The 27176-nt window shown below is 49.0% G+C and overlaps 2 protein-coding genes across 5 annotated transcripts in view; one reads left to right on the forward strand and one right to left on the reverse strand.

Annotated features, from left to right (window-relative positions):
* Positions 1–21538, reverse strand: part of LOC137306193 (uncharacterized) — a 31042-nt gene extending 9504 nt beyond the window's left edge. For 2 of the 4 annotated variants that reach the window (XR_010958834.1, XM_067975281.1), the window contains exons 1-5: positions 21429–21535; positions 19312–19449; positions 18706–18861; positions 17047–17298; positions 322–459 (exon numbers count right to left, since the gene is read on the reverse strand). Coding sequence is in view for 3 of the 4 variants with exons in the window: in XM_067975281.1 (XP_067831382.1) it covers positions 322–459; positions 17047–17298; positions 18706–18861; positions 19312–19408 (643 nt within the window). In the remaining variant the exon portion in view is untranslated. Of the gene's footprint in view, positions 1–321; positions 460–17046; positions 17299–18705; positions 18862–19311; positions 19450–21428 lie in introns of all 4 variants that reach the window. The other 2 variants (XM_067975280.1, XM_067975282.1) reach the window with 2 other exon arrangements.
* The window catches only part of LOC137306194 (interferon-induced protein 44-like), a 105083-nt gene that overhangs the window by 36557 nt on the left and 41350 nt on the right, over positions 1–27176 (forward strand). The gene's annotated exons all lie outside the window — the stretch shown is intronic.

Raw genomic sequence — 27176 nt, forward strand, 5'->3', positions numbered from 1 at the left:
TTTTGAGGAACCAAGCACTGAACGAAGAGACTGGCAACCACTAGTGCAGGTGAACAATCCGGGTGTGAATTAGGGACACCCAAGGGACTTACATCAGGTGTCCTTATTTTCAAAATGGTCATTGTAGGGACAGTAAAGCGGATGGCCAGATATCCCCGGATTGACTATTTCCTGCAGCGTTCCTTCCTTTGGGTGACTCGTAACTGCCCTCAAATGGCCCAGCGAGCAACTCTGTTGCATCAAGCCGCTCGAAAAGCCCGGCCCAGAGCCCCGGCGCCAGGGTGGGACCCCAAGCCCCAGAGCATCCTCACTCTCTCCTACCTTGACACCGAAGCTTCACCTTGTTCTTGCTCTTGCTCTCTGAGTTCCCCGTCCCAGAGCCCGAGTTTTGCGGTGGACGTTTCCCGGCGTCGCTCATCACTGACTGCGTGTCTGCACAAACATCAGCCTCCTCTCCTCCTATTGGACAAACCACACGTCAATCAGAAGCCCGTTTGTCCAATGAATGCTCCGCAAACGAAACACCAAACCCCGCCTTCAAACGATGGTGATTGGTGGGAAATTCAAAGCTTTGATTGGCCCGGTGGCTTGTCTGTCATGTTAGCGAGGGCGGGGCCTGGAGCCCGCCTGGCACTGGGTCCAGTTTCACAATTCACGCCCCCCAGGAGAGCAGGGTTTAGGGTGGGGTCAGGAACCCAGTTTGTCCGAGATCCGCCTCTCAGAGTCTGATGGTTCACACACGGTCAAATAAATAAATTCCACTTTCACTGTAAAAACATGATACAGCAGAGGAGGACATTTGGCCCATTGTGCCTGTGAAAGAGCTCTCCAAATTCCCACTCCTCGGCCCTTTCCCCACAGCCCTGCAAATTCCACCCCCCCCAATCATTAATGTCATTGCTATTTTTTAGGATCTGGGGGGGGAGGAATGGTCGAGGGGTCTGTGATGTCCCTCTTCACATCCTCCTCAGGTACCCCACAGTCCCACCGTAAACCATTCCCACACTTTCAAACACATGATGGTCCCCCTTCATATCCAATTGGCCCTCACCCTTCTTTAAGCACATTATTCAAAGATTAGTCAATGTGTTTTGTTATTTCATTTTGTGTTGACCACCAGTCTTCTTTCATGCTCCCCTCTAAACCTCCTTAATCTCTTTTTGGCTCTTCCTTATACCTTTTATCGTTGTGTTTCCTCCTGCAGTATCCTTACCCTGGTACTCGGGAGGCAACAGAACATTCCGGGCTCCTGGTCACAGTTACAGATCCCTCGAATTGGAGTTTATAGGGAATTCTATCCCTTGCCTTTTATCAGCGCTCTCTCTTGAACCCCTAGGTAAACACTCGCTCTGTGGTGTTGTTCATGATTTCCCTCCCAAGTCACTGTTATCATCCGCATTATAGATAGATTACTGATCCGCATTACCGAAGATCGGTGAGTTGACTGGGAGTTCCGCTACGAGCCACTGTCCAAGGGATGGGGAAAGGCAGGAAGTGAAGATTAGAACAGGAGGGCCCAGGAGCAACTTAGGCTCTCAAACCGGGTTTGCAGCTCCAGGTCCCTGTGGGGAAAATGAGGGCTCTGGACATCAAATAAGTATCAATGAAACAAACAGGTGATGGGTCGGTCGGGCGGGCGGTCCGATCAGCAGCACAGCTAGAATGGCAGTAGTGAGAGGGGGTTCGATGGTTAGGGGTGATGTGGAGATGCCGGTGATGGACTGGGGTTGACAATTGTAAACAATTTTACAACACCAAGTTATAGTCCAGCAATTTTATTTGAAATTCACAAGCTTTCGGAGGCTTCCTCCTTCCTCAGGTGAATGTGGAAATGAAATCCTCGAACCCTTCGCATTTATAAATCACAGAACACACGACAACGCAAAATCGTCGAGCAGAAATTGATAGCCAAGTTCCGCACCTATGAGGACGGCCTCAACCGGGATCTTGGGTTCATGTCACGCTACACGTTACCCCACCAGCGAACAAATGTTATCTGTTTTTAATACAACGGGTCATTTGCTGTCTTTTCGATGTTTCTGCCTCTCTTTTTTTTGGCGGTTTGTATATTCGGGGGATCTGTAGGTAACACCTGTCTGTCTGCACACTGATTGCCTTGGCAACGGGCAGTTGAAAACACTGTCTGTAATCACCAGGCATTGTTCTGTGATTTATAAATGCGACGGGTTCGAGGGTTTCATTTCCACATTCACCTGAGGAAGGAGGAAGCCTCCGAAAGCTTGTGAATTTCAAATAAAATTGCTGGACTATAACTTGTAAAATTGTTTACGATGGTTCGAGGGGCTGACACCATCTTTTGCAGTTCAGACCGATAGTCCCAGATATATTTGGCCTTTGGGTGACTCCAGTCTGAGTGAGTCGTCACTGCCCTCCAGTGACTCAGGCCCGAAGCCCCGACCCTCACCGCCCTCTCCTACCTTGACTCCAACGCTTCTCCTCCTTCTCTGAGCTCCCCGCCCCGGAGCCCGACCTTTCCGGTGGAGCGTCCCCCGCGCTCGCTCATCAACGTTGGACAAGCCACGCGTCAATCAGAAACCCGCTGTCCAATGATGTGCTGCAAACGGCGGAGGGAACAAAACCCCGCCTTCGGTTGGTGGTGATTGGTGGGGAAATTCAAAGCTTTGATTGGCCCGGTGGCTTGTCTGTCATGTCAGTGGGGGCGGGGCCTGGAATGAGCCAAGTTGGGAGACCGGGGGGGGGGGGGGCCTTTACAAAATCCATGAACAACATTCATCTCATTCCTTTTGACTGCACTCTGACCTCCTCAAAAAGACAATTAATTAGTCAAACATGACCTGCCCTTTCCAAATTCCACCCTCACTCTCCCTGATCAGCCCCAGGCATTTTCACCCATTTCAATCCATATTATGGATTCCAGTCGTTTACCCACAACCAAGGCCAGTAATTTCCCAGGTTATCCTTTTACCACTTCTTGAATAGTGAACAATATTTATCCAGCCCTTTGGTACAAATCCATTGCCAAAGATTTTTGTAAAACTGAATGGTTAGGACCTCCACTATGTCTCTTGTACTCTGGGTTGTGTACTATCTGGGTCTGATCACTTCACTACTTGTAATCCCATTAATTATCATCTTTTTGAATACTTACCTCCTGTCATGGCTCTTCACATCCTCCTCAGGTAGCCCACAGTCCCACCGTAAACCATTCCATCACTCTCAAACACATGAATTGGCCCTACCCGTTCTTTGACTAACTTTTGATTAATGTGCTCACACAAGCCATTTCATGTTATGTTGACCACCAGTCTTTTCATGCTCTCCTCCAACCTCCTTAATCTCTTTTGGGCTCTTATACCTTTTATCGTTGTGTTTCCTCCTGCATTATCCTTACCCTGGTGCTCGGGAAGCAACAGAACGTTCCGGGCTCCTGATCACAGTTACAGAAAAGGTTATCAATCCCTCGAATTAGATTTTATAGGGAATTCGATCCCCTGCCTTTTATCAGCACTCTCTTCAACCCCTGGGTAAACACTTGCTGTGTGTTGTTTGTGATTTCCCTCCCAAGCCACTGTTATCATCTGTATTATATCTGACACTATGTCAAACAGTGTCAGACCCCACAGGAGTTTCCTGCAATTCCAGAGTCCTCCTTTCCTCCCAGGAAGTCATAGAATCTTTACAGCACAGAAGGAGGCCATTCGGCCCATCAACCCACGCCAGCTCTTTGTAAGAGCAATCCGCTTAGTTCCATTCCCCCGCCCTTTCCCTGTAGCCCTGCAATTTTTTTCCCTTCAAGTACTTATCCAATTCCCTTTTGAAAGCCACGACTCAATCTGCCTCCACCACCCCCAGAGGCAGTGCATTCCAGAACATAACCAATCGCTGCGTAAAAAAGCTTTTCCTCAAGTCGCCTTTGGTTCTTTTGCCAATCGCCTTAAATCTATGCCCTCTGGTTCTTGACCCTTCTGCCAATGGGAACAGTTTCTCTCTATCTACTCTGTCCAGACCCATGATTTTGAATATCTCGATCAAATCTCCTCGCAATCTTCTCTGCTCTGAGGAGAACCCCAGCTTCTCCAGTCTACCCATGTAACTGAAGTCCTTCATCCCTGGAACCATTCCAGTAAATCTTTTCTGCACTCTCTCCAAGGCCTTCACATCCTTCCTAAAGTGCGGTGCCCAGAATTGGACACAATACTCCAGTTGTGGCTGAACTCATCCCATCCCATTGTGAGATGAATGAAGGTAGGGTATAATCACGAGTGAAGATTGGATTATGACTGGAGAAGGAACAGAGTGGATGAGACTGAGCCTGTGTGCAAATTGGCTGCCACATTTCTCACATTACAACAGTCATTACACTTCTAAAGTACTTCAATGTTATGCTTGACCAACCTTATTGAATTCTTTGAAGAAATAACAGAGTAGACAAGGGTAATGCAGTAGATGTAATGCATTTGGATTTTCAAAAGGCCTATCGAGCAATCCCAGTTTTGAAACTTTCAATTGACCCCCGGCCTCAACAGCTTTTTGGGGGGAGAGTTCCAGATTTCCACTCCCCTTTGTGTGAAGAAATGCTTCCTGACCTCACCCCTGAACGGCCTGGCTCTAATTTTAAGGTTATGCCCCCTTGTTCTGGACTCCCCCCACCAGAGGAAATAGTTTCTCTTCATCTCGGCTCTTTATCTACCCTATCAAATCTTTTAATCATAAATCACCCCAATTAGATCACCCCTTAATCGTCTATATTCAAGGCTAGTCTACGCAACCTGTCCTCATAATTTAACCCTGGTATCATTCTGGTGAATCTGCACTGCACCCCCTCCAAGGCCAATATATCCTTCCTGAGGTGCGGTGCCCAGAACTGAACGCAGGACCTCCAGATGAGGTCTAACCAGAGCTTTATATAAATGTAACATAACTCCCACCCCTTTGTATTCCAGCCCCATGCGATAAAGGCCAACATTCCATTAGCCTTTTAGAAAATACTCTGATCTACCTTAGGTCCAAAGTGGATGACCTCACACTTCTCCACATTGAAGTCCATCTGCCAAAGTTTTGCCCAGTCACTTTATCAATGTCCCATTGCAACTTTCTACTCCTATTTACTGTGCCTTCCAACTTGGCATTGTCAGAAAACTTGGATATAAGGCTCTCTATTCCTTCATCCAAGTCATTTAAATAATAGTGAGAAGCTGAGGCCCAGTACAGTTCTGCCTCTCTCCGCTCGGTTCTTTGGGGGACACCACTAGTCATATCTTGCCTATTTGAGTACATGCCCATTATCCCTATTCTCTGTCTCCTAACCAATTCCCTACCCACGTCAATAGGTTGCCTCCAATTCCATGCGCTCTCATTTTTGTTACTTCTCGTGTGGAACCTTGTCGAATGCCTTCTGAAAGTCCATATAAATAACATCCACAGACACTCCCTTATCTACCACGTTAGCTACCTGCTCAAAAAAAAAATCAACTAGGTTTGTTAGATATGACTTACCCTTTACAAATCCACACTGGCTCTCTCTGATCAGTTCATATTTGTTCAAGAGCTCAGTCACTGCCCCTTATGATAGATTCTACTAACTTCCCCACAACTGACCTTAGACCAATAGGCCTGTAATTTCCAAATTTATCTCTCCCACCCCTTCTTAAATAGTGGAGTGACCGTGGCAATTTCCCAATCCAAGGGGACAATTCCTGAATCGAAGATCATGACTAGAGCATCTACAATTTCCTCACCTACTTCTTTTAATACCCTGGGATGGAAACCATTGGGTCCTGGAGATTTCTCTATCTTTAGTCTCATTATTTTCTCCATAACATTTCATTAAACTTATTAAATCTTATAAGTTCCTTCCCTTCAGTTAGAGCTTTCCTTGTCTCTCCGGTATTTTATCCTCATCCTCTACTGTGAAGACCAATTCAAAGTAAGTATTTCACAAGTCTGCCATTTCCTGATTGCCAATATCACCCACGTCTGTCTTTAAGGGGCCCACGTTACCCTTAACCTCCCTCTTCTGTTAATATACTTGTAAAAACCTTCCGTGTCGTCCTCGACATCCCTCACAAGCATTTTCTCATATTCCCTTTTTGCAGCTCTTACTACTTTCTTTATATCCCTTTGCTGTTCTTTATATCTCTCCCACTCCGTGGAATCTATACTGTTCTTTCCCTTTGTATAAGCCCCTTCCTTTAGTTTTAGACTATCTCTCACTTCTCTTGTTGAAGATTATTAATTACACAGGTAGACCTCCTGCCCTAGGGGAATGAACAGGTCTTGCATTCTACCAAATAGTTATTTGAACAACTCACATATTCATCCATAGTTTTATGAGTTAGTAGTTCTACCCAGTCGAGAGTGGTCAATTCCTGCATCATCCCTCCAAATTTAAAATCTTAGTTCATGACTCACCCTTTTCCCTCTCAAACCTAATATCAAACTCTATCATATTATGGTCACTGTTAGTTGGTGTTCCCTTACCACTAGATTGTGGACTAATTCAGGCTCATTACTCATCACTAAATCGAAGATGGTCTGTTCTCTTGTTGATTCAGGAATATAGCGGCGGCGGACCTGGGCGGAACCAGAGGCGAGAGAGCGGAGAGCGGGAATATAAAGAGCAGCGACCCGAGGCCCGAGACCTGAGCGGCGGCGGACCTGGGCGGAACCAGAGGCAAGAGAGCGGGGATATAAAGAGCAGCGACCCGAGGCCCGAGACCTGGGTGGACCCAGAGGCGAGAGAGCGGGGATATAAAGAGCAGCGACCCGAGGCCCGAGACCTGGGTGGACCCAGAGGCGAGAGAGCGGGGATATAAAGAGCAGCGACCCGAGGCCCGAGACCTGAGTGGACCCAGAGGCGAGAGAGCGGGGATATAAAGAGCAGCGACCCGAGGCCCGAGACCTGGGTGGACCCAGAGGCGAGAGAGCGGAGAGCGGGGATATAAAGAGCAGCGACCCGAGGCTTGCTCTGAGACCAGCGGCAGAGTTTGGGGTGACGTCACCAGTCAGAAGGTGACGCGGCACAGGGGAGGCAGCTGATTGGTGAGTAGGTTCAGGTGAGTATTTCTACCATTTTACTGTAAGTAAAGTAAAGTAAATAACAGGAAGGTCTGCAGGTTTTATAGCAGGTAGTGTTTTATTTTTTAGTGAACCTAGGTCCCTAGTATAGTTAACATTTTCTGATTTCAACGTAATTTAAAAGGGGTAACTAAGCTAAGGCAAGTCATGGCAGCAGACCTCGCACCCGTGATATGCCCCTCCTGCAAGATGTGGGAAGTCATGGACACTACCAGTGTCCCTGCCGACCATGTGTGCAGGAAGTGTGTCCACCTGCAGCTACTGACCGATCGTATCTCGGAGCTGGAGCTGCGGGTGGACTCACTGTGGAGCATCCGCGATGCAGAGAAACTCGTGGATAGCACGTTTAGCGAGTTGGTCACACCGCAGGTAAAGGGAGTACAGGCAGGAAGTGAATGGGTGACCACCAGGCAGAGTAAGAGGTGCAGGCAGGTATTTCAGGGGTCCCCTGTGGCCATCCCCCTCTCAAACAGGTATACCGTTTTGGATACTGTTGGGGGTGATGGCTCACCAGGGGAAGGTGGCAGCGGCCAGGTTCATGACACCGTGGCTGGCTCTGCTGCACAGGAGGGCAGGAAAAAGAGTGGCAGAGCTATAGTGATAGGGGACTCGATTGTAAGGGGAATAGACAGGCGTTTCTGCGGACGCAACCGAGACTCCAGGATGGTATGTTGCTTCCCTGGTGCAAGGGTCAGGGATGTCTCGGAGCGGCTGCAGAACATTCTGGAGGGGGAGGGTGAACAGCCAGTTGTCGTGGTGCATATAGGTACCAACGACATAGGTAAAAAACAGGATGAGGTCCTACAAGCTGAATTTAGGGAGTTAGGAGCTAAACTAAAAAGTAGGACCTCAAAGGTAGTAATCTCAGGATTGCTACCAGTGCCACAGGCTAGTCAGAGTAGGAATGACAGGATAGCTAGGATGAATACGTGGCTTGAGAGATGGTGCAAGAGGGAGGGATTCAAATTCCTGGGACATTGGAACCGGTTCTGGGGGAGGTGGGACCAGTACAAATTGGACGGTCTGCATCTGGGCAGGACTGGAACCAATGTCCTCGGGGGAGTGTTTGCTAGTGCTGTTGGGGAGGGTTTAAACTAAAGTGGCAGGGGGATGGGAACCAATGCAGGAAGTCAGTGGGAAGTAAAGTGGTGACAGAAACAAAAGGCAGTAAGGGAGAGTGTACAAAACATGACCAGACAGATGGTCTAAGAAAGCAGGGCAAAGACCAAGGGAAGTCTAGATTAAACTGCATTTATTTCAATGCAAGAAGTCTGATGGGCAAGGCAGATGAACTCAGGGCATGGATGGGCACATGGGACTGGGATGTTATAGCTATTACTGAAACATGGCTAAGGGAGGGGCAGGACTGGCAGCTCAATGTTCCAGGATACAGATGCTATAGGAAAGATAGAGCAGGAGGTAAGAGAGGAGGAGGAGTTGAGTTCTTGATTAGGGAGAGCATCACGGCAGTAGTGAGAGGGGATATATCCGAGGGTTCGCCCACTGAGTCTATATGGGTAGAACTGAAAAATAAGAAGGGAGAGATCACGTTGATAGGATTGTACTACAGACCCCCAAATAGTCAACGGGAAATTGAGGAGCAAATATGTAAGGAGATTACAGACAGCTGCAAGAAAAATAGGGTGGTAATAGTCGGGGACTTTAATTTTCCCAACATTGACTGGGACAGCCATAGCATTAGGGGCTTGGATGGAGAGAAATTTGTTGAGTGTATTCAGGAGGAATTTCTCATTCAGTATGTGGATGGCCCGACTAGAGAGGGGGCAAAACTTGACCTCCTCTTGGGAAATAAGGAAGGGCAGGTGACAGAAGTGTTAGTGAGGGATCACTTTGGGACCAGTGATCATAATTCCATTAGTTTTAGGATAGCTATGGAGAATGATAGGTCTGGCCCAAAAGTTAAAATTCTAAATTGGGGAAAGGCCAATTTTGATGGTATTAGACAGGAACTTTCAGAAGTTGATTGGGAGAGTCTGTTGGCAGGCAAAGGGACGTCTGGTAAGTGGGAGGCCTTCAAAAGTGTGTTAACCAGGGTTCAGGGTAAGCACATTCCTTATAAAGTGAAGGGCAAGGCTGGTAGAAGTAGGGAACCTTGGATGACTCAGGAGATTGAGGCCCGAGTCAGAAAGGAGGCGGCGGCATATGACATGCATAGGCAGCTGGGATCAAGTGGATCCCTTGAAGAGTATAGAGATTGCCGGAGTAGAGTTGAGAGAGAAATCAGGAGGGCAAAAAGGGGATATGAGATTGCTTTGGCAGATAAGGCAAAGGTGAATCCAAAGAGCTTCTACAAATACATAAAGGGCAAAAGAGTAACTAGGGAGAGGGTAGGGCCACTTAAGGATCAACAAGGTCATCTATGTGCGGAACCACTTGAGATGGGTGAGATCCTAAATGACTATTTCACATCGGTATTTACGGTTGAGAAAGGCATGGACGTGAGGGAACTTGGGGAAATAAATAGTGATGTCTTGAGGAGTGTACATGTTACAGAGAGGGAGGTGCTGGAAGTCTTAACTCGCATCAAGGTTGATAAATCTCCGGGACCTGATTAAATGTATCCCAGGACGTTATGGGAGGTTAGGGAGGAAATTGCGGGTCCCCTAGCAGAGATATTTGAATCATCGACAGCTACAGGTGAGGTGCCTGAAGATTGGAGGGTAGCAAATGTTGTGCCCTTGTTTAAGAAGGGCGGCAGGGAAAAGCCTGGGAACGACAGACCGGTGAGCCTGACATCTGTAGTGGGTAAGTTGTTAGAGGGTATTCTGAGAGACAGGATCTACGGGCATTTGGAGAGGCAGGGACTGATGAGGAACAGTCAGCATGGTTTTGTGAGAGGAAAATCATGTCTCACAAATTTGATAAGAGTTTTTTGAAGGGGTAACCAAGAAGATAGATGAGGGCTGTGCAGTAGACGTGGTCCACATGGACTTTAGCAAAGCCTTTGACAAGGTACCGCATGGTAGGTTGTTACATAAGGTTAGATCTCACGGGATCCAAGGTGAGGTAGCCAATTGGATACAAAATTGGATTGACGGCAGAAGACAGAGGGTGGTTGTATAGCGTTGTTTTTCAAACTGGAGGCCTGTGACCAGCGGTGTGCCTCAGGGATCGGTGCTGGGTCCGCTGTTATTTGTTATTTATATTAATGATTTGGATGAGAATTTAGGAGGCATGGTTAGTAAGTTTGCAGATGACACCAAGATTGGTGGCATTGTGGACAGTGAAGAAGGTTATCTAGGATTGCAACGGGATCTTGATAAATTGGGCCAGTGGGCCGATGAATGGCAGATGGAGTTTAATTTAGATAAATGTGAGGTGATGCATTTTGGTAGATCGAATCGGGCCAGGACCTACTCCGTTAATGGTAGGGCGTTGGGGAGAGTTATAGAACAAAGAGATCTAGGAGTACAGATTCATAGCTCCTTGAAAGTGGAGTCACAGGTGGATAGGGTGGTGAAGAAGGCATTCAGCATGCTTGGTTTCATTGGTCAGAACACTGAATACAGGAGTTGGGATGTCTTGTTGAAGTTGTACAAGACATTAGTAAGGCCACACTTGGAATACTGTGTACAGTTCTGGTCACCCTATTATAGAAAGGATATTATTAAACTGGAAAGAGTGCAGAAAAGATTTACTAGGATGCTGCCGGGACTTGATGGTTTGACTTATAGGGAGAGGTTGGATCGGCTGAGACTTTTTTCCCTGGAGAGTAGGAGGTTTCGGGGTGATCTTATAGAAGTATATAAAATAATGAGGGGCATAGATAAGGTAGATAGTCAAAATCTTTTCCCAAAGGTAGGGGAGTCTATAACGAGGGGGCATAGATTTAAGGTGAGAGGGGAGAGATACAAAAGGGTCCAGAGGGGCAATTTTTTCACTCAAAGGGTGGTGAGTGTCTGGAATGAGCTGCCAGAGGCAGTAGTAGAGGCGGGTACAATTTTGTCTTTTAAAAAGCATTTGGACAGTTACACGGGTAAGATGGGTAAAGAGGGATATGGGCCAAGTGCAGGAAATTGGGACTAGCTTAGTGGTATAAACTGGGCGACATGGACATGTTGGGCCGAAGGGCCTGTTTCCATGTTGTAAACTTCTATGATTCTATTGATCCAGAAAACTCAAACACACTCAATAAATGTGTTGCCGGGGGGAATGGGCACGGAGGGGTGAGGCGGCACGGTGGGGGGGGAATGGGCACAGAGGGGTGAGGCGGCACGGGGGGGGGGGGGGGGGGAATGGGCACGGAGGGGTGAGGCGGCACGGGGGGGGGGAATGGGCACGGAGGGGTGAGGCGGCACTGAGGGAAGAGGGAAGGGGGAAGGAGCGGGGGAGACGGCACTGAGGGAAGGGGGTAGGAGCGGGGGAGACGGCACTGAGGGAAGGGGGAAGGAGCGGGGGAGACGGCACTGAGGGAAGGGGGAAGGAGCGGGGGAGACGGCACTGAGGGAAGGGGGAAGGAGCGGGGGAGACGGCACTGAGGGAAGGGGGAAGGAGCGGGGGAGACGGCACTGAGGGAAGGGGGAAGGAGCGGGGGAGACGGCACTGAGGGAAGGGGGAAGGAGCGGGGGAGACGGCACTGAGGGAAGGGGGAAGGAGCGGGGGAGACGGCACTGAGGGAAGGGGGAAGGAGCGGGGGAGACGGCACTGAGGGAAGGGGGAAGGAGCGGGGGAGACGGCACTGAGGGAAGGGGGAAGGAGCGGGGGAGACGGCACTGAGGGAAGGGGGAAGGAGCGGGGGAGACGGCACTGAGGGAAGGGGGAAGGAGCGGGGGAGACGGCACTGAGGGAAGGGGGAAGGAGCGGGGGAGACGGCACTGAGGGAAGGGGGAAGGAGCGGGGGAGACGGCACTGGGGGAAGGAGCGGGGGAGACGGCACTGGGGGAAGGAGCGGGGGAGACGGCACTGGGGGAAGGAGCGGGGGAGACGGCACTGGGGGAAGGAGCGGGGGAGACGGCACTGGGGGAAGGAGCGGGGGAGACGGCACTGAGGGAAGGGGGAAGGAGCGGGGGAGACGGCACTGAGGGAAGGGGGAAGGAGCGGGGGAGACGGCACTGAGGGAAGGGGGAAGGAGCGGGGGAGACGGCACTGAGGGAAGGGGGAAGGAGCGGGGGAGACGGCACTGAGGGAAGGGGGAAGGAGCGGGGGAGACGGCACTGAGGGAAGGGGGAAGGAGCGGGGGAGACGGCACTGAGGGAAGGGGGAAGGAGCGGGGGAGACGGCACTGAGGGAAGGGGGAAGGAGCGGGGGAGACGGCACTGAGGGAAGGGGGAAGGAGCGGGGGAGACGGCACTGAGGGAAGGGGGAAGGAGCGGGGGAGACGGCACTGAGGGAAGGGGGAAGGAGCGGGGGAGACGGCACTGAGGGAAGGGGGAAGGAGCGGGGGAGACGGCACTGAGGGAAGGGGGAAGGAGCGGGTCAGACGGCACTGAGGGAAGGGGGAAGGAGCGGGTCAGACGGCACTGAGGGAAGGGGGAAGGAGCGGGTCAGACGGCACTGAGGGAAGGGAATGGGACTGAGGGGAGGGAATGGGACTGAGGGGAGGGAATGGGACTGAGGGGAGCCTCTGTCGGCCAATTCTCCAGGACGCCCCTTCCCCTCCATCTGCGGCGGCCATTTTCCGAGGGGCCCGGGTTTTCTAAACCAACCAGCGCTCCACGATCCAACCGCTGGGCGGAGGTCCCGCCTCCCGGCCCGCATTGATTGGCTGCCGCATCTTCCTGGAAGTGGCAAAACACTGGATCCAGATTCGATCTATTTCCCAAGTAGCCAATCCCGGTTAAAAATATATACATGTATTGTCACACTGCGCCATTGCATCTCTACCCAAGGCACATTCTACAAAGTTATCAATTATATCATTTAAATTAATCGAATCAAGGGAATTCCTTTCAACGAAAAGGATGATTAAGTTTTCAATCTCGCAAAGCCTGGGTTTGATCAACTGCTTTTGCGCTACAATTATTTTTAATTGAAAATTTGTATTTTGTTTTAAACACCACAGCCTCTCGGCAGAGGGCACTTTTTATAGTCTAAGGAAACGGAGTTAATGTGCACTTACAGCACGGGCCTCGACAACATCCTGCGATGTCAGGTTACAGTTCGAGTCAGACTCAAAAATGGCACGGCGATCGGTAATTTCAAAGTAAAGTGAGTAAATTATGTACAAAATTGGCCGAGCTCAAAGCGATTGGTGAGCGAGGGAGGGAGGCATCGTGATCCGGTCACCCCCGCTGATTCCACCGTAACATCAGCGAGCAAACAGAAGAATCCCCGCGGAAATTCACCCTCTGGGACCACCCGTCACAGAACAGGAGAATCCCTGCGGAAATTCACCCTCTGGGACCACCCGTCACAGAACTGGAGAATCCCCGCGGAAATTCACCCTCTGGGACCACCCGTCACAGAACAGGAGAATCCCCGCGGAAATTCACCCTCTGTGACCACCCGTCACAGAACAGGAGAATCCCCGCGGAAATTCACCCTCTGGGACCACCCGTCACAGAACAGGAGAATCCCCGCGGAAATTCACCCTCTGGGACCACCCGTCACAGAACAGGAGAATCCCCGCGGAAATTCACCCTCTGGGACCACCTGTCACAGAACAGGAGAATCCCCGCGGAAATTCACCCTCTGGGACCACCCGTCACAGAACAGGAGAATCCCCGCGGAAATTCACCCTCTGGGACCACCCGTCACAGAACAGGAGAATCCCCGCGGAAATTCACCCTCTGGGACCACCCGTCACAGAACAGGAGAATCCCCGCGGAAATTCACCCTCTGGGACCACCCGTCACAGAACAGGAGAATCCCCGCGGAAATTCACCCTCTGGGACCACCCGTCACGGAACAGGAGAATCCCCGCGGAAATTCACCCTCTGGGACCACCCGTCACAGAACAGGAGAATTTTGAGAAATATATAAAGATGGGAACGTCCATTTTTCATGTAACCTGTTGACGGGGATTTTCTGGGCAGTCATTTCCTTCAGAATCACCTGAAAGTAAACAGAATATTCAGATACTTGGAATCATTTCTGTGATCATTATCTAGTCTCCCACTTATATAGATGTGTGGAATATGTGAGTTACAATCAACACATTTTTTTTGCCCAAGGGTATTAAGGTCATGTAAATTTTAACGGATGATACCAGCACGATTAGTGGAACCCATTAGTTCTCCCCCTCTTTCTCTTACTTTATGCTTGCCAATGTGGATTGGTGAGGCAGTTGCCCGGGTGAAACTTCTGTCTTTGAACTGCTTTCACCTTTACCCAATACATTCAATACCTTCCTCGACTGGACTCATTTTGTCCTCTTGCTCTATGATGAAAACAGATAGAAAGTATTCATTTAACAAGACTGCCATTTCCTTATTGTCCATTATTGTCTCAGTGGGTAGCACTCTCGCCTCTGAGTCAGCAGGTTGTGGGCTCAATCTCCACTCCAGACTCTGGAGCCTATAATCCAGGCTGACATTTCAGTGCAGTGCTGAGGGAGTGCTGCACTGTCGGAGGTGCCGTCTTTCAGATGAGACATTAAACCGAGTCCCTGTCTGCCCTCAGGTGGATGTGAAAGGTCCCACGGCTACTATTGGAAGAAGAGCAGGGGAGTTCTCCCCGGTGTACTGGCCAATATTTATTCCTCAACCAATGTCACTAAAATAGATGATCTGATCATTTATTTGATTACAGTTTATGGGAGCTTGCTGTGCGCAAAAATTGGCTGCCATGTTTCCTACCTTTACGATAGTGACTACACTTCAAAAGTACTTCATTGGCTTTGGGACGTCCTGAGGTCGTGAAAGGCACTGTATAAATGCAAGTCTTTCTTCTCTTTCATTATAGTCTCTCCTGCATCTATCTTTAATGGGCCCACATTCCCATTTACCTCTCTATTTCGCTTAGTTTATTAATATAAACTTTGGTTGTTAGTTTTGACATCCCTTACAGGTATTTTTCATATTCCCTTTTGCACCTCATTACTTTCTTTGTATCCCTTTGTTACTTTTTAAAACTCTCCCACCAGAGGAAATAGTTTCTCTTTATCTACCCTATCAAATCCTTTTGTCATTTAAAACACCTCGATTAGATCATCTCTCAATCTTCTAAACTCAAGGGAATACAAGACAAGATTATGTAACCTGTCCTCGTAATTTAACTTTAAATCCCGGTATCATTCTGGTGAATCTGCACCAGTACAGAAGGTCAGTAAACACCCATTTACCTGACTCTCTGCCTTCTGTCTAACTATGCAGCTACATTCTTTAATATTATGTGCCTTAATTTTTACAAGTCTCTAACACGGTACCGTATCAAACATCTTGGAGAATCCACATACAACATTCATTGCGTTGCTTTTGTCTGTGCACTGATTTCCTCAAAAAATTAATTTGTCAAACATGACCTGCCCTTTACAAAAGCAAAATACTGCAGATGCTGGAAATCTGAAACAAACAGAAAATGCTGGAAATACTCAGCAAGTCGGGGCAGCATCTGTGAAGAGAGAAACAGAGTTAATGTTTCAGGTCGATGACCCGTCGTCAGAACTGGAAGTAGTTGAAGATTAAACAGTTTTTAAGCAAGTAAATTGCCGTTTCACCTTGAAGGAGTGTTTGGGGCCCCGGACGATGGGAAGGGAGCAGGTGAAAGGGCAGGTGCTGCACTCGCATGGGAAGGAAAGTGGGTGTTGGAAGAGTGGACCAGGGAGGGAGCGATCCCTTCGGAATGCTGAAAGGGAGGGGAGGGGAAGATGTGTTTGGTGGTGGGATCGCGCTGGAGGTGGAGGAAATGGCGGAGGATGATATGTTGAATGTGGAGGCTGGTGAGGTGAAAGGTGAAGATGAGGGGGACCCTATCATGGTTCTGGGAAGGAGGAGAAGGGGTGAGGGCAGAAGTGCGGGAAATGAGATGGACACGGTCGAGGGCCCCGTCAACTACAGTGGAGGGGAATCCTCGGTTGCAGAAAAAAGGAAGACATATCGGAAGCACTGGTGTGGAAGGTGGCATCGTCAGAACCAATGCAACGGAGAAACTGGGAGAAGGGAATAGAGTCCTTACGGGCAGCGGGATGGGAGGAAGTGCAATCAAGGCAGCTGTGGGGGTCGGTGGGCTTATAATAAATATTGGTTGACAGCCTATCCCCAGAAATGGAGATAGAGAAATCGAGGAAGGGAAGAGTCAGAGATGGGCCATGTGAAGGCGAGGGAAGGGTGGAAATTGGAAGCAAATTTGATGAAACGATGAACTAATATCTAGCCTCCTGTCCTCCGATTGGACAAACTACACATCGATCAGAAGCCCGTTGTCCAATGACAGTGCTGCAACCGGTTTTAGGGGGAGGGGGTGAGAGGAAGAAACACCAAACCCCGCCTTCATCCAGTGGTGATTGGTGGGCAATTCAAAGCTTTGATTGGCCAAGTGGCTTGTCTGTCATGTCAGCCAGGGCAGGGTCTGGAGGCCACCTGGCGGTGGGCCCAATTTCACAATTCACACCACCCCCCCCCCACCCCACCAAGGGGTGCAGGGTTTAGGGTGGGGTCAGGAACCCAGTTTGGCTGAGATCCACCTCAGTGTCTGATGGTTTACAAACTGAAATAAATAAATACGCGGAGATTCCAGTTTCAATGTAATGATACGGCACAGAAGGAGGCCATTTGGCCTTTTGTGCTTGTGGAATCTCTTTGAAAGAGCTCTCCAAATAGTCCCACTACTTGGGCCTTTCCCCACAGCCCTGCAAATTTCACCCCCGTCATTAATGTCTTGCAAGGGGCAACGGCTGTGGTTGGCGGGGGGAAACACCGAGGGGAACGTTCGGGGGCGGTGGGGTGGAGAGTCTGTGATGTCCGCACCGACTTTAACCTCCAGCTGCTGCAATAAACGTGCCCCTGCTATTGGTGTGAAAATATTTACCCCCAATGGTAACCCGTACCCCTGGAAGAGGCACATTTTACGTTCCACGGCAGTCATTACCTTGTCTTGTTTGGCTGCTCCTTTGCCTGATTATCTCTCTGACTGTCTGAATAGCTTCGGGGCAGCTGAAAGGATTGGACCCGAGCATTTTCCACAAAGCATCTATCTCTTTCCACAGAACTCGAACAGCTTTCGTTTCCACATGATATAAATCCGGCAGAGTTATCATCACCTCTCCCACTTCGGATCTCTCTGAAATCTTTTCAAGCAGAAACACGGCACAAATGTCTTCCTTTTGTGTTGTCCCATTTTCTAAAGTGCAAATCAACGGAATAATTTCAATACTTTGTCTGCAATTTCCAGGTATTTTTATTGCAAGATATCAGACGGATGCACATTAAACTCACATATACACGGTACAGTGAGGATCACACACTGTGCTAGTGCGAGAGAGTCCAAACTTTCTGTCCTTGTCGATCACTTGTCACATACCGTGGGTCACAAAGTTTAAATGGACGCTCCCATTAATCTGGATTTCTCTCAAGCTGCTGGTACAACAACTTGCATTTATATCGCGCCTTTAATGTGGTAAAAACACCCCAAGGCACTTCACAGGAGCGAACAGACAAAATTTCACACAGAGCCACATAAGCAGATATTAGGACAGGTGACCAAAAGCTTGGTCAAAGAGGTTTTAAGAAGCCTCTTAAAGGAGGAGAGGGGCAAGGAGAGGTTTAGGGAGGGAATTCCAGAGCTTAGGGCCTAGGCAGATGAAGGCACGGCCGCCAACGGTGGAGCGATTAAAATTGGGGAGCAACGAGAGACTCATTTCTCACTTCCACCCCACCCCAGTTACTGTCCGCATTTGACGTTAGGCACGAGGATAACATTCATTTTTGAACAATTTCTGGCAGCAATCCGCCCCCTTTTAAACCAGATATGAAAGTTTATCCGGGGGAGGCAATTCCTCTGCCGGCCCCTCCTCATCCTCTGCCTGCAGTTTGAGGTGCGCTTCTTCCTGGGATACTGCAGGAAATCCACTAGATCTGTCTCCAATTGGCTCAGTGGAACCTACATCAGTGGTATCCGAGCCCCCACCCCGAGAGCGGCAGGGTGGTACTCAGAGGTATTGCTGTCTCCGCAAACCTGGCCTCCAGCTCCCCACTACAGGCACGGGCACGCAGCTGTCAGCTGTGGCTCAGTCTGAGTCAGAGGTTCAAGTCGCATTCCAGACTCTTGAGCACATAATCCAAGCTGACACTCCCAGTGCCAGCACTGAGGGAGATCTGCACTGTCGGAGGTGCTGTCTTTCGGATGAGATGTCAAACCGAGGCCCCATCCGTCCTCTCAGGAGGGCATAAAAGATCCCACGGCCGCTATTCAAAGTGACGAGCAGGGGAGTTCTCCCCTGTGTCTTGGCCAATGTTTATTCCTCAACCAACATCACAAACAGATTATCAGGTCATTATCTCATTGCTGTTTGTGGGATCTTGCTGTGCACAAGTTGGCTGCCACGTTTCCTACTTCATGAGTGTCGACACTTCAAAAATACTTCATTGGCTGCGAAGCGCGTTGAGACGTCCTGAAAGGCGCTTGATCTATGAAAGTTCATTCTTTCTTTATAAATTAACCCATTCCCAGGATCACACACAATCTCAGTCACAGATAGGGAGGGAGAGAGAGGAAGAGAAAAAAAGAATACAGAACGAGAGTAATTACTTGTGATCCATTGTAGAGCATTTCGGAGATCCTCAATTTCATGAGACACTTTGTAGACAAACAGAATACACGGAATCCCTGGCCCTCCTTCACAGCTGGAAGTTTCTAGTTTTTTCAGAATATCTTCATGTATTTTTCCTTGACCGTAACATTCCACTGGTATAAAACAGAACTTGTGCTGAATCATTCATAATTACACCAGAGATATTTTAATCAGTGTATGATTTTCAGAGACTAAAAGAGAAAAGCATTAAGTTTAATTTCCAGTAACACCAGGTGACATTCTTTTGAGGAACCAAGCACTGAACGAAGAGACTGGCAACCACTAGTGCAGGTGAACAATCCGGGTGTGAATTAGGGACACCCAAGGGACTTACATCAGGTGTCCTTATTTTCAAAATGGTCATTGTAGGGACAGTAAAGCGGATGGCCAGATATCCCCGGATTGACTATTTCCTGCAGCGTTCCTTCCTTTGGGTGACTCGTAACTGCCCTCAAATGGCCCAGCGAGCAACTCTGTTGCATCAAGCCGCTCGAAAAGCCCGGCCCAGAGCCCCGGCGCCAGGGTGGGACCCCAAGCCCCAGAGCATCCTCACTCTCTCCTACCTTGACACCGAAGCTTCACCTTGTTCTTGCTCTTGCTCTCTGAGTTCCCCGTCCCAGAGCCCGAGTTTTGCGGTGGACGTTTCCCGGCGTGGCTCATCACTGACTGTGTGTCTGCACAAACATCAGCCTCCTCTCCTCCTATTGGACAAACCACACGTCAATCAGAAGCCCGTTTGTCCAATGAATGCTCCGCAAACGAAACACCAAACCCCGCCTTCAAACGATGGTGATTGGTGGGAAATTCAAAGCTTTGATTGGCCCGGTGGCTTGTCTGTCATGTGAGCGAGGGCGGGGCCTGGAGCCCGCCTGGCACTGGGTCCAGTTTCACAATTCACGCCCCCCAGGAGAGCAGGGTTTAGGGTGGGGTCAGGAACCCAGTTTGGCCGAGATCCGCCTCTCAGAGTCTGATGGTTCACACACGGTCAAATAAATAAATTCCACTTTCACTGTAAAAACATGATACAGCAGAGGAGGACATTTGGCCCATTGTGCCTGTGAAAGAGCTCTCCAAATTCCCACTCCTCGGCCCTTTCCCCACAGCCCTGCAAATTCCACCCCCCCCAATCATTAATGTCATTGCTATTTTTTAGGATCTGGGGGGGGAGGAATGGTCGAGGGGTCTGTGATGTCCCTCTTCACATCCTCCTCAGGTACCCCACAGTCCCACCGTAAACCATTCCCACACTTTCAAACACATGATGGTCCCCCTTCATATCCAATTGGCCCTCACCCTTCTTTAAGCACATTATTCAAAGATTAGTCAATGTGTTTTGTTATTTCATTTTGTGTTGACCACCAGTCTTCTTTCATGCTCCCCTCTAAACCTCCTTAATCTCTTTTTGGCTCTTCCTTATACCTTTTATCGTTGTGTTTCCTCCTGCAGTATCCTTACCCTGGTACTCGGGAGGCAACAGAACATTCCGGGCTCCTGGTCACAATTACAGATCCCTCGAATTGGAGTTTATCGGGAATTCTATCCCTTGCCTTTTATCAGCGCTCTCTCTTGAACCCCTGGGTAAACACTCGCTCTGTGGTGTTGTTCATGATTTCCCTCCCAAGTCACTGTTATCATCTGCATTATAGATAGATTACTGATCCGCATTACCGAAGATCGGTGAGTTGACTGGGAGTTCCGCTACGAGCCACTGTCCAAGGGATGGGGAAAGGCAGGAAGTGAAGATTAGAACAGGAGGGCCCAGGAGCAACTTAGGCTCTCAAACCGGGTTTGCAGCTCCAGGTCCCTGTGGGGAAAATGAGGGCTCTGGACATCAAATAAGTATCAATGAAACAAACAGGTGATGGGTCGGTCGGGCGGGCGGTCCGATCAGCAGCACAGCTAGAATGGCAGTAGTGAGAGGGGGTTCGATGGTTAGGGGTGATGTGGAGATGCCGGTGATGGACTGGGGTTGACAATTGTAAACAATTTTACAACACCAAGTTATAGTCCAGCAATTTTATTTGAAATTCACAAGCTTTCGGAGGCTTCCTCCTTCCTCAGGTGAATGTGGAAATGAAATCCTCGAACCCTTCGCATTTATAAATCACAGAACACACGACAACGCAAAATCGTCGAGCAGAAATTGATAGCCAAGTTCCGCACCTATGAGGACGGCCTCAACCGGGATCTTGGGTTCATGTCACGCTACACGTTACCCCACCAGCGAACAAATGTTATCTGTTTTTAATACAACGGGTCATTTGCTGTCTTTTCGATGTTTCTGCCTCTCTTTTTTTTGGCGGTTTGTATATTCGGGGGATCTGTAGGTAACACCTGTCTGTCTGCACACTGATTGCCTTGGCAACGGGCAGTTGAAAACACTGTCTGTAATCACCAGGCATTGTTCTGTGATTTATAAATGCGACGGGTTCGAGGGTTTCATTTCCACATTCACCTGAGGAAGGAGGAAGCCTCCGAAAGCTTGTGAATTTCAAATAAAATTGCTGGACTATAACTTGTAAAATTGTTTACGATGGTTCGAGGGGCTGACACCATCTTTTGCAGTTCAGACCGATAGTCCCAGATATATTTGGCCTTTGGGTGACTCCAGTCTGAGTGAGTCGTCACTGCCCTCCAGTGACTCAGGCCCGAAGCCCCGACCCTCACCGCCCTCTCCTACCTTGACTCCAACGCTTCTCCTCCTTCTCTGAGCTCCCCGCCCCGGAGCCCGACCTTTCCGGTGGAGCGTCCCCCGCGCTCGCTCATCAACGTTGGACAAGCCACGCGTCAATCAGAAACCCGCTGTCCAATGATGTGCTGCAAACGGCGGAGGGAACAAAACCCCGCCTTCGGTTGGTGGTGATTGGTGGGGAAATTCAAAGCTCTGATTGGCCCGGTGGCTTGTCTGTCATGTCAGTGGGGGCGGGGCCTGGAATGAGCCAAGTTGGGAGACCGGGGGGGGGGGGGCCCTTTACAAAATCCATGAACAACATTCATCTCATTCCTTTTGACTGCACTCTGACCTCCTCAAAAAGACAATTAATTAGTCAAACATGACCTGCCCTTTCCAAATTCCACCCTCACTCTCCCTGATCAGCCCCAGGCATTTTCACCCATTTCAATCCATATTATTGATTCCAGTCGTTTACCCACAACCAAGGCCAGTAATTTCCCAGGTTATCCTTTTACCACTTCTTGAATAGTGAACAATATTTATCCAGCCCTTTGGTACAAATCCATTGCCAAAGATTTGTGTAAAACTGAATGGTTAGGACCTCCACTATGTCTCTTGTACTCTGGGTTGTGTACTATCCGGGTCTGATCACTTCACTACTTGTAATCCCATTAATTATCATCTTTTTGAATACTTACCTCCTGTCATGGCTCTTCACATCCTCCTCAGGTAGCCCACAGTCCCACCGTAAACCATTCCATCACTCTCAAACACATGAATTGGCCCTACCCGTTCTTTGACTAACTTTTGATTAATGTGCTTACACAAGCCATTTCATGTTATGTTGACCACCAGTCTTTTCATGCTCTCCTCCAACCTCCTTAATCTCTTTTGGGCTCTTATACCTTTTATCGTTGTGTTTCCTCCTGCATTATCCTTACCCTGGTGCTCGGGAAGCAACAGAACGTTCCGGGCTCCTGATCACAGTTACAGAAAAGGTGATCAATCCCTCGAATTAGATTTTATAGGGAATTCGATCCCCTGCCTTTTATCAGCACTCTCTTCAACCCCTGGGTAAACACTTGCTGTGTGTTGTTTGTGATTTCCCTCCCAAGCCACTGTTATCACCTGCAATTCCAGAGTCCTCCTTTCCTCCCAGGAAGTCATAGAATCTTTACAGCACAGAAGGAGGCCATTCGGCCCATCAACCCACGCCAGCTCTTTGTAAGAGCAATCCGCTTAGTTCCATTCCCCCGCCCTTTCCCTGTAGCCCTGCAATTTTTTTCCCTTCAAGTACTTATCCAATTCCCTTTTGAAAGCCACGACTCAATCTGCCTCCACCACCCCCAGAGGCAGTGCATTCCAGAACATAACCAATCGCTGCGTAAAAAAGCTTTTCCTCAAGTCGCCTTTGGTTCTTTTGCCAATCGCCTTAAATCTATGCCCTCTGCTTCTTGACCCTTCTGCCAATGGGAACAGTTTCTCTCTATCTACTCTGTCCAGACCCATGATTTTGAATACCTCGATCAAATCTCCTCGCAATCTTCTCTGCTCTGAGGAGAACCCCAGCTTCTCCAGTCTACCCATGTAACTGAAGTCCTTCATCCCTGGAACCATTCCAGTAAATCTTTTCTGCACTCTCTCCAAGGCCTTCACATCCTTCCTAAAGTGCGGTGCCCAGAATTGGACACAATACTCCAGTTGTGACTGAACTCATCCCATCCCATTGTGAGATGAATGAAGGTAGGGTATAATCACTAGTGAAGATTGGATTATGACTGGAGAAGGAACAGAGTGGATGAGACTGAGCCTGTGTGCAAATTGGCTGCCACATTTCTCACATTACAACAGTCATTACACTTCAAAAGTACTTCAATGTTATGCTTGACCAACCTTATTGAATTCTTTGAAGAAATAACAGAGTAGACAAGGGTAATGCAGTAGATGTAATGCATTTGGATTTTCAAAAGGCCTATCGAGCAATCCCAGTTTTGAAACTTTCAATTGACCCCCAGCCTCAACAGCTTTTTGGGGGAAGAGAGTTCCAGATTTCCACTCCCCTTTGTGTGAAGAAATGCTTCCTGACATCACCCCTGAACGGCCTGGCTCTAATTTTAAGGTTATGCCCCCTTGTTCTGGACTCCCCCCACCAGAGGAAATAGTTTCTCTTCATCTAGGCTCTTTATCTACCCTATCAAATCTTTTAATCATAAATCACCTCAATTAGATCACCCCTTAATCGTCTATATTCAAGGCTAGTCTACGCAACCTGTCCTCATAATTTAACCCTGGTATCATTCTGGTGAATCTGCACTGCACCCCCTCCAAGGCCAATATATCCTTCCTGACGTGCGGTGCCCAGAACTGAACGCAGGACCTCCAGATGAGGTCTAACCAGAGCTTTATATAAATGTAACATAACTCCCACCCCTTTGTATTCCAGCCCCATGCGATAAAGGCCAACATTCCATTAGCCTTTTAGAAAATACTCTGATCTACCTTAGGTCCAAAGTGGATGACCTCACACTTCTCCACATTGAAGTCCATCTGCCAAAGTTTTGCCCAGTCACTTTATCAATGTCCCATTGCAACTTTCTACTCCTATTTACTGTGCCTTCCAACTTGGCACTGTTAATATACTTGTAAAAACCTTCCGTGTCGTCCTCGACATCCCTCACAAGCATTTTCTCATATTCCCTTTTTGCAGCTCTTACTACTTTCTTTATATCCCTTTGCTGTTCTTTATATCTCTCCCACTCCGTGGAATCTATACTGTTCTTTCCCTTTGTATAAGCCCCTTCCTTTAGTTTTAGACTATCTCTCACTTCTCTTGTTGAAGATTATTAATTACACAGGTAGACCTCTTGCCCGAGGGGAATGAACAGGTCTTGCATTCTACCAAATAGTTATTTGAACAACTCACATATTCATCCATAGTTTTATGAGTTAGTAGTTCTACCCAGTCGAGAGTGGTCAATTCCTGCATCATCCCTCCAAATTTAAAATCTTAGTTCATGACTCACCCTTTTCCCTCTCAAACCTAATATCAAACTCTATCATATTATGGTCACTGTTAGTTGGTGTTCCCTTACCACTAGATTGTGGACTAATTCAGGCTCATTACTCATCACTAAATCGAAGATGGTCTGTTCTCTTGTTGATTCAGGAATATAGCGGCGGCGGACCTGGGCGGAACCAGAGGTGAGAGAGCGGAGAGCGGGAATATAAAGAGCAGCGACCCGAGGCCCGAGACCTGAGCGGCGGCGGACCTGGGCGGAACCAGAGGCAAGAGAGCGGGGATATAAAGAGCAGCGACCCGAGGCCCGAGACCTGGGTGGACCCAGAGGCGAGAGAGCGGGGATATAAAGAGCAGCGACCCGAGGCCCAAGACCTGGGTGGACCCAGAGGCGAGAGAGCGGGGATATAAAGAGCAGCGACCCGAGGCCCGAGACCTGGGTGGACCCAGAGGCGAGAGAGCGGGGATATAAAGAGCAGCGACCCGAGGCCCGAGACCTGAGTGGACCCAGAGGCGAGAGAGCGGGGATATAAAGAGCAGCGACCCGAGGCCCGAGACCTGGGTGGACCCAGAGGCGAGAGAGCGGAGAGCGGGGATATAAAGAGCAGCGACCCGAGGCTTGCTCTGAGACCAGCGGCAGAGTTTGGGGTGACGTCACCAGTCAGAAGGTGACGCGGCACAGGGGAGGCAGCTGATTGGTGAGTAGGTTCAGGTGAGTATTTCTACCATTTTACTGTAAGTAAAGTAAAGTAAATAACAGGAAGGTCTGCAGGTTTTATAGCAGGTAGTGTTTTATTTTTTAGTGAACCTAGGTCCCTAGTATAGTTAACATTTTCTAATTTCAACGTAATTTAAAAGGGGTAACTAAGCTAAGGCAAGTCATGGCAGCAGACCTCGCACCCGTGATATGCCCCTCCTGCAAGATGTGGGAAGTCATGGACACTACCAGTGTCCCTGCCGACCATGTGTGCAGGAAGTGTGTCCACCTGCAGCTACTGACCGATCGTATCTCGGAGCTGGAGCTGCGGGTGGACTCACTGTGGAGCATCCGCGATGCAGAGAAACTCGTGGATAGCACGTTTAGCGAGTTGGTCACACCGCAGGTAAAGGGAGTACAGGCAGGAAGTGAATGGGTGACCACCAGGCAGAGTAAGAGGTGCAGGCAGGTAGTGCAGGGGTCCCCTGTGGCCATCCCCCTCTCAAACAGGTATACCGTTTTGGATACTGTTGGGGGTGATGGCTCACCAGGGGAAGGTGGCAGCGGCCAGGTTCATGGCACCGTGGCTGGCTCTGCTGCACAGGAGGGCAGGAAAAAGAGTGGCAGAGCTATAGTGATAGGGGACTCGATTGTAAGGGGAATAGACAGGCGTTTCTGCGGACGCAACCGAGACTCCAGGATGGTATGTTGCTTCCCTGGTGCAAGGGTCAGGGATGTCTCGGAGCGGCTGCAGAACATTCTGGAGGGGGAGGGTGAACAGCCAGTTGTCGTGGTGCATATAGGTACCAACGACATAGGTAAAAAACAGGATGAGGTCCTACAAGCTGAATTTAGGGAGTTAGGAGCTAAACTAAAAAGTAGGACCTCAAAGGTAGTAATCTCAGGATTGCTACCAGTGCCACAGGCTAGTCAGAGTAGGAATGACAGGATAGCTAGGATGAATACGTGGCTTGAGAGATGGTGCAAGAGGGAGGGATTCAAATTCCTGGGCCATTGGAACCGGTTCAGGGGGAGGTGGGACCAGTACAAATTGGACGGTCTGCATCTGGGCAGGACTGGAACCAATGTCCTCGGGGGAGTGTTTGCTAGTGCTGTTGGGGAGGGTTTAAACTAAAGTGGCAGGGGGATGGGAACCAATGCAGGAAGTCAGTGGGAAGTAAAGTGGTGACAGAAACAAAAGGCAGTAAGGGAGAGTGTACAAAACATGACCAGACAGATGGTCTAAGAAAGCAGGGCAAAGACCAAGGGAAGTCTAGATTAAACTGCATTTATTTCAATGCAAGAAGTCTGATGGGCAAGGCAGATGAACTCAGGGCATGGATGGGCACATGGGACTGGGATGTTATAGCTATTACTGAAACATGGCTAAGGGAGGGGCAGGACTGGCAGCTCAATGTTCCAGGATACAGATGCTATAGGAAAGATAGAGCAGGAGGTAAGAGAGGAGGAGGAGTTGCGTTCTTGATTAGGGAGAGCATCACGGCAGTAGTGAGAGGGGATATATCCGAGGGTTCGCCCACTGAGTCTATATGGGTAGAACTGAAAAATAAGAAGGGAGAGATCACGTTGATAGGATTGTACTACAGACCCCCAAATAGTCAACGGGAAATTGAGGAGCAAATATGTAAGGAGATTACAGACAGCTGCAAGAAAAATAGGGTGGTAATAGTCGGGGACTTTAATTTTCCCCAACATTGACTGGGACAGCCATAGCATTAGGGGCTTGGATGGAGAGAAATTTGTTGAGTGTATTCAGGAGGAATTTCTCATTCAGTATGTGGATGGCCCGACTAGAGAGGGGGCAAAACTTGACCTCCTCTTGGGAAATAAGGAAGGGCAGGTGACAGAAGTGTTAGTGAGGGATCACTTTGGGACCAGTGATCATAATTCCATTAGTTTTAGGATAGCCATGGAGAATGATAGGTCTGGCCCAAAAGTTAAAATTCTAAATTGGGGAAAGGCCAATTTTGATGGTATTAGACAGGAACTTTCAGAAGTTGATTGGGAGAGTCTGTTGGCA

Source organism: Heptranchias perlo, chromosome 42, assembly GCF_035084215.1.
Source record: "Heptranchias perlo isolate sHepPer1 chromosome 42, sHepPer1.hap1, whole genome shotgun sequence".
Taxonomy (NCBI): Eukaryota; Metazoa; Chordata; class Chondrichthyes; order Hexanchiformes; family Hexanchidae; genus Heptranchias; species Heptranchias perlo.